At 45.9% G+C, this 14,219-nt stretch overlaps 1 protein-coding gene across 1 annotated transcript in view; it reads right to left on the reverse strand.

The window, feature by feature from the left end:
* CFAP61 (cilia and flagella associated protein 61) overlaps window positions 1–14,219 on the reverse strand; it is a 259,559-nt gene that overhangs the window by 39,479 nt on the left and 205,861 nt on the right. The window contains exon 24 of the mRNA XM_028500039.1: window positions 9,786–9,991. Coding sequence (XP_028355840.1) covers window positions 9,786–9,991 — 206 coding nt within the window. The remainder of the gene's footprint in view (window positions 1–9,785; window positions 9,992–14,219) is intronic.

The raw sequence follows: 14,219 nt of genomic DNA on the forward strand, positions 1-14,219 counted from the left end.
ACTCCGCGGCATGTGGGATCTTCCCAGACCGGGGCACGAACCCGCGTCCCCTGCATCGGCAGGCGGACTCCCAACCACTGCGCCACCAGGGAAGCCCAAGAGGTATTTATATTAAAGCAACTTGGTAGCCTTGGAGATAACCATTGGCTCATCAGCTATTATTTTAGAGTCATAAATAATACCTTGGACCCACAGGCCTCCAGGTGAAAAGGAGGAAGAAAATCTACAAAGGACTTTAGCTCCTGCAGCAAAAGTTTGAAAAGATGCTCAGAGGGCCAGAAGTCAGTTCTGAACATACCAGTCAGATGTGCTGAGCCCCAGATCAAGACCTGGGGTCTGACAAGGGCTAGAATGTTAGTAACTGAGTCTGCTGAGGATAATTGGTGAGGAAGTGCGGGCTGGCTGGGGTGGGGTCAGCTGAACTGTACACAAGGAAGCCCCTAGTGTGACCAAGGGCCCCAGGGAGCTCAACTGCCCCACCCCTTCTCCCACGCTGTCCTTGCTCCCCCTCTGTCCACCCTTGGCATGTGATCTGGGGAGAATCTCCTTTCCAGTTGACCCCACAAAAGCAGGTATAGAGAGAAATCACATCCTTCTCCACCCCAGGGCTTTCACTGAGCACCCATCTTTGAGCTACCAAATCTGCAAGTCAGGGATTCAGAACCAAATGGGCTTGGTGACTAGCATTTCAGGAAATGATTGTCCAGAGATGCTCTGCCCCACACCACTCGTTACCACGCCCATGAATGTGACTGGCCTACACCATCACGGTCCAGTAGAACTTTCTGCCATGATGGATGTCATCTATTCTGTGCTATCCAGTATGGTAGCCACTAGCCACGTGTGGCTGTTAAGTACACAAGCCATGGCAAGTGTGATCAAGGAGCTGAGCTTTTAATTTTTTTAATCCTAATTAAAACTTAAAAGTCACACCTGGCAATTGGCTGTCATATTGGACAGTGCAGATCTAAGGTGTTGGTAACTCTTCACAATGCGTGAAACAATTTTCCGAAGCAATTTTTAAAACTATATGATATTAGATTCCAGATGTACTGTATAACTCAAACAGCTCATAATTCCAAATTTTAGATGCTATTCAGAGCCTACGTGGTTGCTTTTGGTGCCAGTGTCTTGAAATGAAATCGTCTTTAAGTGTTGCTTATACAGAAACGTGTGACCCATTCCTTTGCTCTTAGTGCCCTGGGAGGTACAGTCTTCATACATCACTAACTCTGAATAAAGCACCTGATTTCGCACATATTTAATTCTTGATAATGACCTCTCCCCAGGTTTCTTTTTCCTCAGAGCATGACTCTGAAAAAAAAAAAGCACCTGAAATTTCATGAGTACCTCCAATAAGACAATTTTTAAAACAGGACATAGCAAGCACATATATAAATGCAATTTTAAAACATTTGCTTACTTGATTTTAAAAGAAGCACCGTATTTCCTTAAATTTGCATTAAATTGGGAGGGAGAAGGAAAACTGTGTAAAAGGCTGAAAGAGTCTGCTTCTCCATGAAGGCTAGTATGGACTTAGAGGGAATGTGAACACTTGAGCTAAAGTAATGACGAAACTTGGTGCTTGTATATTACTTTACGTCTTTTAAATACTTCTGCACCATCATCTGCTTTCATCCTGTGATGTGGGCAGTTTGATCGCTGGTGATATCTCCACTTCAGAGATGAAGAAGAGGATGCTCAGTGAGATTAAATGTCTTGCCCAAGTTTGCAAGGCTAATAAACAACAGCGCAGAAATTGAACCCGTCTCAGTCTAGCGTCCTTTCCACTCTAGGAAGGAGAAGTAAGGATTCACTCTTACGCACTGTTGGGTTTTCACACCAAATTCCCTTAGGATATATACCATGAGTATACAGGCAAGCATGACAGAAACGGTGGCTGGTTCGTCAGCTGTGGAGATGGGGGGCTATCCAGAGCTTACAGATTGCAGTGGTGGTTTCACCATGAAGTGTTTGTTTATTTTTATACAGCTAGGTGAAAAGTTTGAAATTTTTCATAATATTGTAGATGTGGTCCAACAGATGCTCACAGATAACTCACAGATATGTGAGTTATGTGTCCCACATCACGCGAACTGTCGCGCGTATGGGTCACACTGCAGCATGCTGTCTAGGATGCTGGATCCCTGCGCTGCAGGCGTCGCCCACAGGTACTAAGACGTGATTTAAATATCCCTGTTTCCCTTCAGATACTGAAAGCAATCGTTTTCTTTTATAGTAGGGAGACTGTCAAGCTCCTCTGTTTCAGGAGATGGTGATGCCTGCTCAGAGGCGGTGACATAAGGACACGGGCATTCACATGGAACCAGGAGGATGAAGAAATGTGTGTTCCCATCCCTCATCCTTCACTTTATTTATTTTTTAAAGTAATTTATTTACTTATTTATTTCTGGCTGCATCAGGTCTTCATTGCTGTGCGCGGGCTTTCTCTAGTTGCGGCAAGCAGAGGCTACTCTTCGCTGTGGTGCCCAGGCTTCTCATTGCGGTGGCTTCTCTTGTTGCAGAGCACGGGCTCTAGGCGCGTGGGTTTCAGTAGTTGTGGCGCGCGGGCTCAGTAGTTGTGGCTCGCAGGGTCTAGAGCACAGGCTCAGTAGTTGTGGCTCACGGGCTTAGCTGCTCCATGGCATGTGGGATCTTCCCAGACCAGGGCTTGAACCCGTGTCCCCTGCATTGGCAGGTGGATTCTTAACCACTGCGCCACCAGGGAAGCCCCCATCCTTCACTTTAGACTGATGGGAATGGGCACTGCATGTGCTTGATGAGTCTTTACACATTCTCATTAATAAAAGCCTTTAACGTTGAAATGAATCTTGGCTGTGAGATGGGATACGCACTCTTCTTTCACTCACTTATGGGCACTGTCCTCAAGGCAGAGATTCTCACTAACGCGAATGAGACTGAAGCACTTGAAATAAGAAAATGTACCTTCCTGATACCTCAAAACCATAAAAAAATCTCAATCCAGGCCTTTCTGGTAAATGTTGAGATAATATGCCAAACTATAATTTCATGATGAATGAGGCAAATTATTGGAACACATTGGATAAGAGACGAAAAAGTAAAGCTCCAGACTCAAAGCACTGCTCCATGGTCATTACCTTAACATTCAGCCCTGACCGTGTGCACGCCTGCGTTTGTTTTTCCTGCACGTTATCATCTTGGGATGAATGTCTGAAGGGACACATTCTGGCCATGACTTCAGGACCGCTTAAAACAATCTTGCCCTTCATCCCAGGAAAGGTTAATGCCACACAATGGCACTGTGTGAAGGAGAGAGGTGACATATACTAGGAAAAAAGAATCCTAGTCTTTTAGTCAGAGCAATATTACAAATAAAAATGGACATAGGTTGTGTTAAATGGAATTTGGCCCCTTCACTGGCCTATACTTTGAGACCTAACGTTGACCGTCTCAGTAATGAGGGCTGTTCCAAAATATGGCTTCAGCCTCACACGCAATGTGATCGTATGAGAAAACCAGTGGGCAAGGAGATGCCTCTTGGATCAAGGAGGCCAGGGAATGACGAGTGAGGAGCCCCAGGTGAAGTGTGTGAACATGCACAAGGGTGGAGAAATAGAGTTAAATAACGGGGAAGCAAAATGAAGAGGATGGATATTTAAAAATGTTTATCTATTCATTTACTTATTTATTTGGCTGTGCCAGGTCTTAGTCATGGCACAAGGGATCTTCACTGTGGCATGTGGGATCTTTAGTTGTGGCATGCAGGATCTAGTTCCCTGAACAAGGATCGAAACTGGGCCCCCTGCATTGGGAGCATGGAGTCTTAACCACTGGACCACCAGGGAAGTCCCAAGAGGATGGATTTTGATTTTAGCAAATCACTTGAGAAAGGATTCTTTATAAGGCTATGAAATGGAATTGGCATTATCTGAAATGAAAGACGGACAGGAACACTGATCTAAAGGGTCTCCAGAAAGGCAGGTGGGTGACTCGGTAAGCAGCCAACAGGGAAAGCTGCACCTTGGGAAAACTATTATCCAACAAATTTTAGGTATGCACCAAAAAATTGACAAGTTGGAGTGGAAAGCCATAGTTCAATAAAATTTTGATAAGTCTGGAAAAATGGGCACCTAGAATTTAGTGTGTGATATCCTACCGGGCATAGCACAAGGCCACTGACTACAGGGGAACTGAAAAACACGTAAGTCATGATTAAATGATTCCAGTTGAGGCTAATAAGGGAATTAGGAGGCTGCGTGGGCTGGCAGCGTCCTACTTGGCTTCTCTGAAGACAGAGATGGCACACGGCAGCTTTCCTAAGGAAGTCACTCCTTGGGCTTCATGGTTCAAAAAGGTAACGGCAGCCTTTTAAAGGGCCTGCTCAAATCCCATTTAGAAAACTGTGCACAGCAGCACTTACCCATTAAAAATAGGCATCCGAGCATTTGGGAAGCATGGAGGGGGACGCAGCGCTCGCAGGAGGAGAGGGCCGGGTGAGGGCAGCCTTTGAGAGCTGAGCACGTTAAGATGTGAGAAGAGGTGATTTAATCAAGGTTTATGAGTATCTGATGGGCTCACACAAAGAAGCTGGGGCAAGACCTATTCACGCCGTGAGGATAAAGGATGCTACAGACTGTTAATTAAGGCCATGGTGCGGGGGAAGTCGGTAGGCAGGAGCTTTTCTTTGCAGGGCCACCACTAAGTGGCGTAAATGAAGATGAGGCAGAGGTAAGGAAGCAGGAGGACACGGGACAGGCCTTGTTTAGAGCCCCGTGATGGGGACTTCGCAGGGACCCGCCTCTGCCTCCCCTTTCTCTCCATGCACGGTTCCCATTTCCGACTTCCTGGCACCCCCGGGGAAGGTGCTTCTGCCCCAGTGTCTGAGGGCGAAGCAGCACCAGCAGGTGGAGGGAAGGAGCTGCTCCTTCTAAACACCGTCAAAGGGGGTGGGTGGGAGCTGCAGGGGCTGTGACAGGCGTGTGCACGTGTGCGTGGGACACTGCAGGGCACAGGTGCTCCGAGGGGAAGATTGCGGAAAAGTCCATTTTGTAACACATTTGTTATGTGACTTTCAAATGCTGGTTGGTTCAGAAAGGAACAGATGAATTACAGGGACTCCGTTCTTTTTCCAAAGTGATAAATCCATCAACCCATCAATTTATTTCTCTCTCTTTCACACACACTACCAGACACGCTCCGCACAAAGGCACACACATTCACAGGCACACACTCACACGCACGCACACACACAGTCACCAGTGGTGAATTTATTCTCTCCATCACCAGTGGTTTGCACTGGAGCGCCAAGGGGAAGACAAAGGATGAAACAGAGGTAGAATCCAAGCCAGCCTGGCTCCAGACCCTCAGCGGCACTGCTGTCCTGTGACAGCTGTCGGCCTGGGTATCACAGTGGCTGACTGCTCGGCAGCCACCACATGTCCCCAAATGGCTCCAAGTGAGCCTGTCCGCGGGCAGCCAGAGCCACGGCTGGTGAGGCCTTGGCTGCTACAGCGTCTGCCTGAGTGGCTGCCACAATTCCCACTGGGGCCACCAGCACCTCCTCTGTCCTGGCCCTTGATGGGGTGAGAATAGATTGAGGGAAGTGGAGAGAAAGGATCCAGAGGGTTTCTTTGAACCCAGAGAGGAACTTGACCTTGAGGTCATGTCTGTCTTGCAGAAGACAGAGCGGCTGGTTAACGGTGAGCCCTCCCAGCCTGGAGGAAGTTACCCCCAGACGCAACAGATGGAAACGCACCCAGATTTGAACAAGAGATGTTGCTGGTGCTGCCGAGGTCAGGGAAACAATCAGTAATCATATCTCGGCCAAAATCAGCTAAACCATTCACCCTGCCTGCTTGGAAAGAGCCTTGCCAGTCGGTCTGACAACAGACAGGGCAAGCAGTGCTGGACCAAGAGTCAGCACGGGCCCTGGCAGCATTTCGTGGCACTTGAAAAGAACGTGGCCGCAGCTGCTCGTGAGCTAACAGGCATCTGGGAGGGACGGACGGGGCCTGGCAGCACCCTGGGTACCACACTAGAACATGATCAGCCACCATCCCCCTGTCCCCTTTCTTACAGATGTCAGTTGGCACGTCCTAATAGCCAGTGTTGTTCCATTTTGCCATCCCAAATATTCACTCCTAGCAAATCAAATTCACTTTTAAAATTATTACTGTCCTCAGTTAACAGCTGTGCCCAGACCAGTGGTCTCGAGCTCACAAAGTCTGTCTCTTTCAGTATCTCTTCTTCTCAGGGAAAACAAACCGAATCTGGTCAAATGTGAAAACATTTTCTTTTCAGAGAAGACTCTTAATACATAGCTCCCATAAAAATGTTCTTTGACGAACAATTGATTCCCCTCTAACTCAAATATTTTGCGTAAGATTGACAGCAACAATAAAATCCTACCCACAAGCTGAGGAACAAATGAATTCACTTTCTAAATACTTGTATTTTTCTTTATTTTCAATAAATATTGGAGTCATGTCTACAAAGATCTGAGGAGGGGAAGCCTATGATTAAGGAATTTGATACTTTATCAAAATGTAGTTTATAATGGGAAACATATAGGAAGATATCCTCACACATAAAAGGTTTCAAAAGTTAAGTACTCTTTCTGGGAAAAAATAAAAATCCATGCATGATAAAAATGCTTAGCAAGCCAGTAATAAAAAGAAACTTCCTTATCCTGATAAAGGGTGTCTACAAAAATATGTATGGCAAACGTCACACACTTAATATTGAACGAATTCCCTTTAAATTCAAGAATGAGGCCAGGGTGTCATCCCTCACTACTTCTATCCCAAATTTTACCACAAACCTTAGCCAGTGAAGTAAGACAGGAAAAAGAAATAAAAGTTACAAAGATTTAAAAAGAAGAAATGGGGCTTCCCTGGTGGCGCAGTGGTTGAGAGTCTGCCTGCCGATGCAGGGGACACGGGTTTGAGCCCTGGTCTGGGAGGATCCCACATGCCGCGGAGCAACTGAGCCTGTGAGCCACAACTACTGAGCCTGCGCGTCTGGAGCCTGTGCTCCGCAACGAGAGGCCGCGATAGTGAGAGGCCCGCGCACCGCGATGAAGAGTGGCCCCCGTTCACCGCAACTAGAGAAAGCCCTCGCACAGAAATGAAGACCCAACTCAGCCAAAAATAAGTAAATTAATTAATTAATTTAAAAAAAAATATATATATATATATATTTAAAAACAAACAAAACTGTCATTATTTGCAGATGATATAATTTTTTTGTGTGGAAAATCTAAAAGAATCTACAGGTAAATTATTTGAATGAGAGAGTTTAGCGAATTTGCAGAATTCAAAACCATAAAAGAGCGCATTTCTATACACTATATAGAAGCAATCAGTAAGAAAATGATATTTACAACAGCAATAAAAATATAAAGAACTTTGGATCATATCAAACAAAAATTAAGCAAGCCATTGATGGAGAAAATGATAAATCTTTACTGAAAGATATTAAACAGACCCACATAAATCAAGATCTACACAGTTGACCCTTGAACAATTATGGTTTGAACTGCGTGGGTCCACTTACACACAAATATTTTTCAATAGTAAATACTATAGTACTACACGATCCATGCTTGGTTGATCGGCCCTTAGTTGAATCCGAGGACGTGGAACCACAGACACAGAGGACAGAAGGTGAGTTATACTCAGACTTTCGACTTTTGACTATACTGACACTATAGTTCAAGGGTTAACTAGTATGTTATGATACTAAAATTAATATCAAAGATGTCAAATCTTACGTAATTGATCTAAGGTTTAATGCATTTCCTATCAAATCCAGTGGGGCTTTTCACTTGTGGAGCATCACAAGTTTACTGTAAAACTATTAGAAGAGCAAAGGGACAAAAATATCCAAGACATCCGGAAAAAGACAGATGACTTTAAAATGAAGAATATCTGTTAACTGACACCATAAAGAAAGTGAAAAGACAAGCCTCAGAATGGAAGAAGACATATGAAGGAAACGTAACAACCAAGTTTGTATCCAGAATATACGAACAATGCCCTGTGAGTTGGTAAGAGAAGACGACCCCCGCCCCCCAAAAAGGGACAAATGTCATAAACAGGCATTTCCCCAGACACTACCATGAATGGCCCACAAACAAATGCAAAGGCATTAAACTGCACTAGAAATCAGGGAAGGGAACACTGAAACCCTGGGTAGACACCTTTCCGCACCACCAGGGTGGCCAAATGTTCAAGCTGAACAGTGCCGAGGACTGCCAGGGCTGCGGAGGGCTCTCACGGCTGGCTGGAGGGAGGGTAACAGACACCACTACCATGGGGAACATTTGGGCATCACCTAGTACACCCAAGAGAAATTCCTGCACAGGAGGAGTGCCCGCAATGCCAGTGGCACCAAACTGGAACAATATGAACATCAATCAACAGGAAAATGGACGGATGAGCTGTGACACAGTTGTCTTATACACAGAATACCATACAGCAGGGAAAACACACAAACTCCAGCTACACGCATTGCCATGAGCAGGCTCGCAAACAGGGCCCCAAACGGAGTGCTGACTTTCTCCGGGGGCCACAGAACTGATTCAAAAGTAAGCAGAACAAACCAGTACATCATTTAGGAAACCATATACTGTACGTGGCACACCTTTGAAACAAGGGTTGGCCTGGTACCTGTTTCAGTACAAAGTTTTACTGGCATGCAGCCACGTCCCTTTGTTTATGGATCGTCCGTGGCGGCTTTCACGGCACAGTGGCAGACTTTAGTACATGTGACAGAAGTCGTGTGGTCCCCAAGGTATTTACCATCCGGACCTTTATAGGGAAAGTTTGCTGATCCCTGCTTTACAGGAAAGAAAGGGAATGATTAACCTAAACTGCAGGGTAGTGGTGACCTCCAAGCAGACAGAGGGGGTGTGATCAGACAGGGGCTTTGAAGTAAGGCACATAGATTTCCAGTACTATTATCCTTTAAAGTGTACGTACATGTTTTATTTACTTTTTTTGTTTCTATGATGTATTCTACGATGTAAAAACGTTTTTAAGAGGGAAGAGAGATTGCTTCTGATCCTGACAGTACCCCCGCCCTGGGTACTGAGGACCCTGAATTCTATGACTTACGTCCTATGTCTCTATTTGTCACCATCTCGTTTTGTGGATCGAAGGAAACTCTCTTAACCTTTCTAAGCAGCAGACTGCGTCCAGAAGTGGATTTCTACTCTACAGTTCTAGGCTTCCTAGAGGTATCGGACAAGAGAGTCTCTGAACTTGAAAGACTGGGATCTAGAGCCCCCAGTCTAACCAACCTGCTGGAGCAGAATTCCTTCCCAATGTCTTAGGCAAACGGTCGCCCCCTCTGCTTGAGCACGTGCCGTGGGGAGGAGGCTGGGGTCCCAGACAGCCTGTCCGTGGTGCTGGAACTCCCCCCAGGACCAGGTACCTCCATCCTGCCCCCAGATGGACCTCTTACGTTTCTGACCACTGCTCTTAGCAGCCTGTGTCTCAAGAGAGACTTGAATATCATCTGTGGCGTGGAGGCCATGCACGGATGCGTCTGGGACCCAGGCCTGCGCGTGGCCGTGCGGCCACTTGTGGACACACCAAGAGCCTGTGCTCTTCTCCATGGGTCTCTCCAGTGCTGGTGGGTCTGATACTCTTCACTGTTGAGAAGCTCTAGCTTCTCCCAGGGGTTCCCGTGTACTTCCTGGCGCATCACAAAACCCCTCCCTCATTCACAAGACATCCATGGCCTGTGTCTGCATTCCCCCCACCCCCCCAACCCCCAGGAAAGGGCAACGCCCAGCTCACCTGTAGAGGTCTGGGACCAGCCCGTCCTTGTACCGAGCGCACAGGTTGTTGAGGACTTGCTCGTGCTGGCCGAACAGGCGGATGTAGTTGGAGGCAGGGAAAGGCACTTTGGAAAGGCACGTGATGGTTTCCACCATCTTGTACTTGTTGGTGTGGATTCGGAAGTAAGTCCCGTTCTTCGCGTTACCTGTTACTATTTCTGAACCCTGGCGGAGGAGTGCATCAGAAAAACAACGTTAGAAACATTTCTGGACTTTGAGAACTTTATCATAGCAATTTATTTTTCAAACATAATGGACGGGTTAGAGCTTATCGCCTGTTGCAAATCACAGTAGTAGATATTGACCAAACTCGACTGAAGATAAGTGCGTGTCAGAAACCATGTGTTTGAATCTGATGACTGAAAGTTCCTCAGGGTATTTGACACTGTGATTATATCGCTCCACTTTTCTAAATTAGTTGCTAGGTTACGGTCAATTCTCCGTTATTCAATACCTGGCACAGCCAGTAGGTGGAACTGGGTCTATTCTCTCCTGCGCGGTGTCATAAGACTGTTAACTTTAATTTTTTCACAGCACCATTTTGAGAAAAACCTCCTAGTCAAAGGTGCGCAAAAGGAATTTCAGTTTTTAAATTTCTACTCGAACAAAGGAAACAAGGAAAAAGGTGAATGCCTGACAGCTGGGTTTGTGGAGGTTCAACTGTTTGGTAGGGTCTGTTCCCGGGAAGAAGGTTCAAGTTCACGGAAAATATACATACCGTTCTGTGGGCTACTTGTTAGTTTGTAAATTGTGAAAGGTGTAGATTCATGGCTTTATGTCCCCTAGAAACTGGCTAAACCACCATGTGAACCCAGATGACAAGGAAAGATGCCCCTCTACCCCAGTCACGACCACTTTTTCTATTTCAGCCCCTGATGGCCACTGACTGACCAGCCAGAGACACGCTTCCCACCGGCTCCAGCAACAAACAGAACCTCCGTGGACAAACCTGGGTTTGGCTGGTGGTGGCTGAACCCACAGACTTTGCCCCTGGACTCCGAACTCAGTACACAGTAACACTCAGTAAATCTCTCCTGAGTGCATATAGATTTAAGCTTTTGCTCTGAACTTGAATGTGGCATTTAGAAATCCAGGGCAAGTTGAACTGCACTGATCCCAAACATTTACTGACTCCCGGACATCCCCTGGGGACTTTGTCTAAACAAGGACACAGGATTAACTGGATTTTTAAGTAAATTGAAGCAACTGGTGGGTGTTTGTGTATCACGTGACTAAGCCCTGAGGAGGAGCCAGCCAACTATAAAGGCACAAGGTGAGACATACAGGAGGGATGCCAGGTAAGTCCTGGGCCAACCCCAAGGATATGCATGAGATTGGGAGATTGGGATACAGAACAAGCACAGCTTAGGAAGGGGGTGGGGGACAGCGCCCCAGGGAGGTGCACAAGGTCCAGCATCATAGAGATGGATGGATACAGAGAGGAAATCTACCTCCATAGCAAAGTGTTTAAAAAAACACCCAGTAAGGTATTATCTAATGCAACAATGGTATATGCACACAACTAGATGCAATGCATCCAACAGAAATTATTGGTGAGTTATTTCATAACAGGAAAATATGTTCCCAGTACATTTTATACTATAGAAGTATAGTATAAAAATTTATAATGTCTTATAATTTGTAGAGAATCGTTCTATTTTCATAAAAATAAGTGGTATCATCTATTAGTTTTTGTGTCAATATTTTAACAAAATGTTAATGGAGGGGGCTAAGACTAAAGCTGCTGGTGCCAAACCCAAATGGTCTTTAAAGTCTTGTATTTATTCTTAGAGATGCTTGCAACGGGCGTGTTCGTCACTCTCATAGCTCTGTGTGTATTTAATTCAGAAATAGCGTTTGCTATGATGAGCCACCAAGTAACGTTGACCCTGGGGAGGCCTCTTCGCAGTCAGGGGTGCCTTGGTGAAGTTGAATGAGTGTCTGGGGGAGGGGCTGCTCCCTGGCCTTGCTGGTAGGGCGGCTGGGGGTCCGGGAGAGGGGGCACTGGCCACAGCTCTGGCATAGTTTTAGCACCAGCTTTCCCTGGCCTCAGTGGGCAGCAGATCCCACAAGGTCGTGGACCCTCCTCTTCCTCTTTGAAATTTCTTTATGCTGAGTGATTAAGGAAGGGAACTCAGGCATCAGAGGGGTACATCTCGGGATCCACCCACGTGGCTGACAATATTTTTGACTTGGCAAAGAGTTTCACTGAATATCCCACCCTCTGCTCACAAGCACTTGTATTTGGGGGCTGATTCAGTGGATACTGAGCACCTCAACTCGAGGGCCACGGTGACTCTGTGGCTGGTGTCTCAGCATCACGTGCCCTCTGAGGTCACCCTGTTCCACAAGGGCTGTGTCGTCAGCATCGTTTCCAGTGATGTGTCATCATGGGTCTGTTTATTTGGTGGAGGGGAGTTGGCCTTACTTTTTAATTTAAAGGTTGAATTTAAAGGCACACGGAGGAAAGCAATGCCCAGTGGTGCAAAGACAGCATATCTTGACTCTGGAAGTGACCGTGACCATCGTTAATGAGATCTGGCACTGCGATCACATAACCCGGGGGCCATCCTGGGCATGCGGCATCAAAATAGTTTGCATTGACATGAAAGGCAAGTCTCCTGCAGATGGGTTTCTCAGACACAAGTTACCCCTGTGGGGCTGGGCAGACTTATCTAAATTTCTGAGGTCATTCCTAGTCACTGTTGCTGACAGATGGGAGAATCCAGTGAAGTCCAGGACCCTTTCTGCTTATCCTCCCAGAAAATCACTCCACTAAACAAGGACTTAAGGCAGCTTCCAGCCCTGTCACCCGGTGAGGGATTCTGGGCTAACGACGATGATGATTTCATACACTTTCCAATTCTGTGGGATGTGGCTAGTTTCTTCCTTTAAGTATATGAGTAAATTGTTAGGAGATCTGGGTGTTGAGTTTAAAATTTTGACAGAGTAACGGGCTCTGATGTGGTTTTTTTTTTCTCTTTCTTTTTTCCTGAATATAATTATCCTTTTGAGCTCCTTTATGATTCTGACAAAGATTGGAATATGGCTCTGGAATTCATGCCAAACGAAAGACCCAGGGGTAATCAGACTCGGCGTGCAAGAAACCAGGTTCCCAGCTCCCACGATGAATACACAATTTTAAATTTAATGGTACCCAGGCAGAGTTTGTTGTGACAAATTTCTTTATTCCGTGGAGTATAAGCCAACAAAGCATGTGGACTGGAATCTGCGGATCAGTTCATTATGTAGACGACTTGGGGTCCCCTGTCTTCCTTTTGTCGGGTTACCTCATGAATTACTAAAGCATCTCCTTACTTAAATATCCCGATGCATGAGTGCTACAAGAGTCTGATGAGATTCATCTGTACTACATGTGCTGTGAGAACAGTAATTTAGTTTCTCTAGTGAAATACTGCTCCACGGGCTCCATTCTCGATCCACTGGCCATATTTAGGCGACTGCCTGACCATTTTGGCAACAATTTTACTTAATCAAATTAATTCCAAATCCAAAAGATTGCCACGGAACCATCCTACATTTTTTTTCTTGGTGAATAAAATGGGGAAAAAAATCTGTTTAGATCTTCTGTACTAATTAAAAAGGAGGCCCACCTGGCAAAATGGTTAATTACAGTCAGGGTTCCTGCTCAAATACTGTCGCAGCACCAGCCAAAGAAGCTATTCAAGTTCCATTCTTATTAAAACTCTCATTTTCTAAAACTCCCTTTCGCTCCTCCTCTGACTTTATTCCGAGAGAGAACCAGTGGTTCATAAATAAATGACACTGCATGTCAGAAATCACACACTGTCCTTGAAGAATCTGGTTCAGTGTGAAACCAAGTCCAGTATTTCCTAGCTTTTGAACCCATTTCCGCCGTGTACTGTCTGAATTCCTAACCCACAGAATCTGTGAGTGGAATCCAATGGCTGCTTCATGTCCCTAAGTTTTGTTACACAGCAGTAGAGACTGGAGCACCATTCGCTACCGTCCTGTCTTTACTTGTAAGAACATTTTGCATCAGACTGTGGATACAGGACACACCTGAAAGAATCTGGGAAAGGCCCAGGGGAAATAAGTTTTAAACACATAGCATCCATCCTTTCCTCGGAAGAACCAGGTTTCATTATTTTTCTGGAACTATAATGAACAACATCCACCACTGATGGGTCACCTGTTTTATTCCTTGAAGGCAGTGTTACTTTATATGTTATCCCCAGTAACCCCAGAAATGCAGAGGAGTTGATAACTTGTCCAAAGTCCATGGGAAGTCGACGGAAAAGCTGGGATTCTGACTTCCCGAAGAGAGAGGGTGAGGGGCCAGGAGCCTGCGACATCTGGAGTCTGCTCCCCCTTACGGAATTTTCCAGCAGCTTCTACTACATCTCATTGG

The sequence above is a fragment of the Physeter macrocephalus genome, chromosome 14 (assembly GCF_002837175.3).
Source record: "Physeter macrocephalus isolate SW-GA chromosome 14, ASM283717v5, whole genome shotgun sequence".
Classification (NCBI taxonomy): Eukaryota; Metazoa; Chordata; class Mammalia; order Artiodactyla; family Physeteridae; genus Physeter; species Physeter macrocephalus.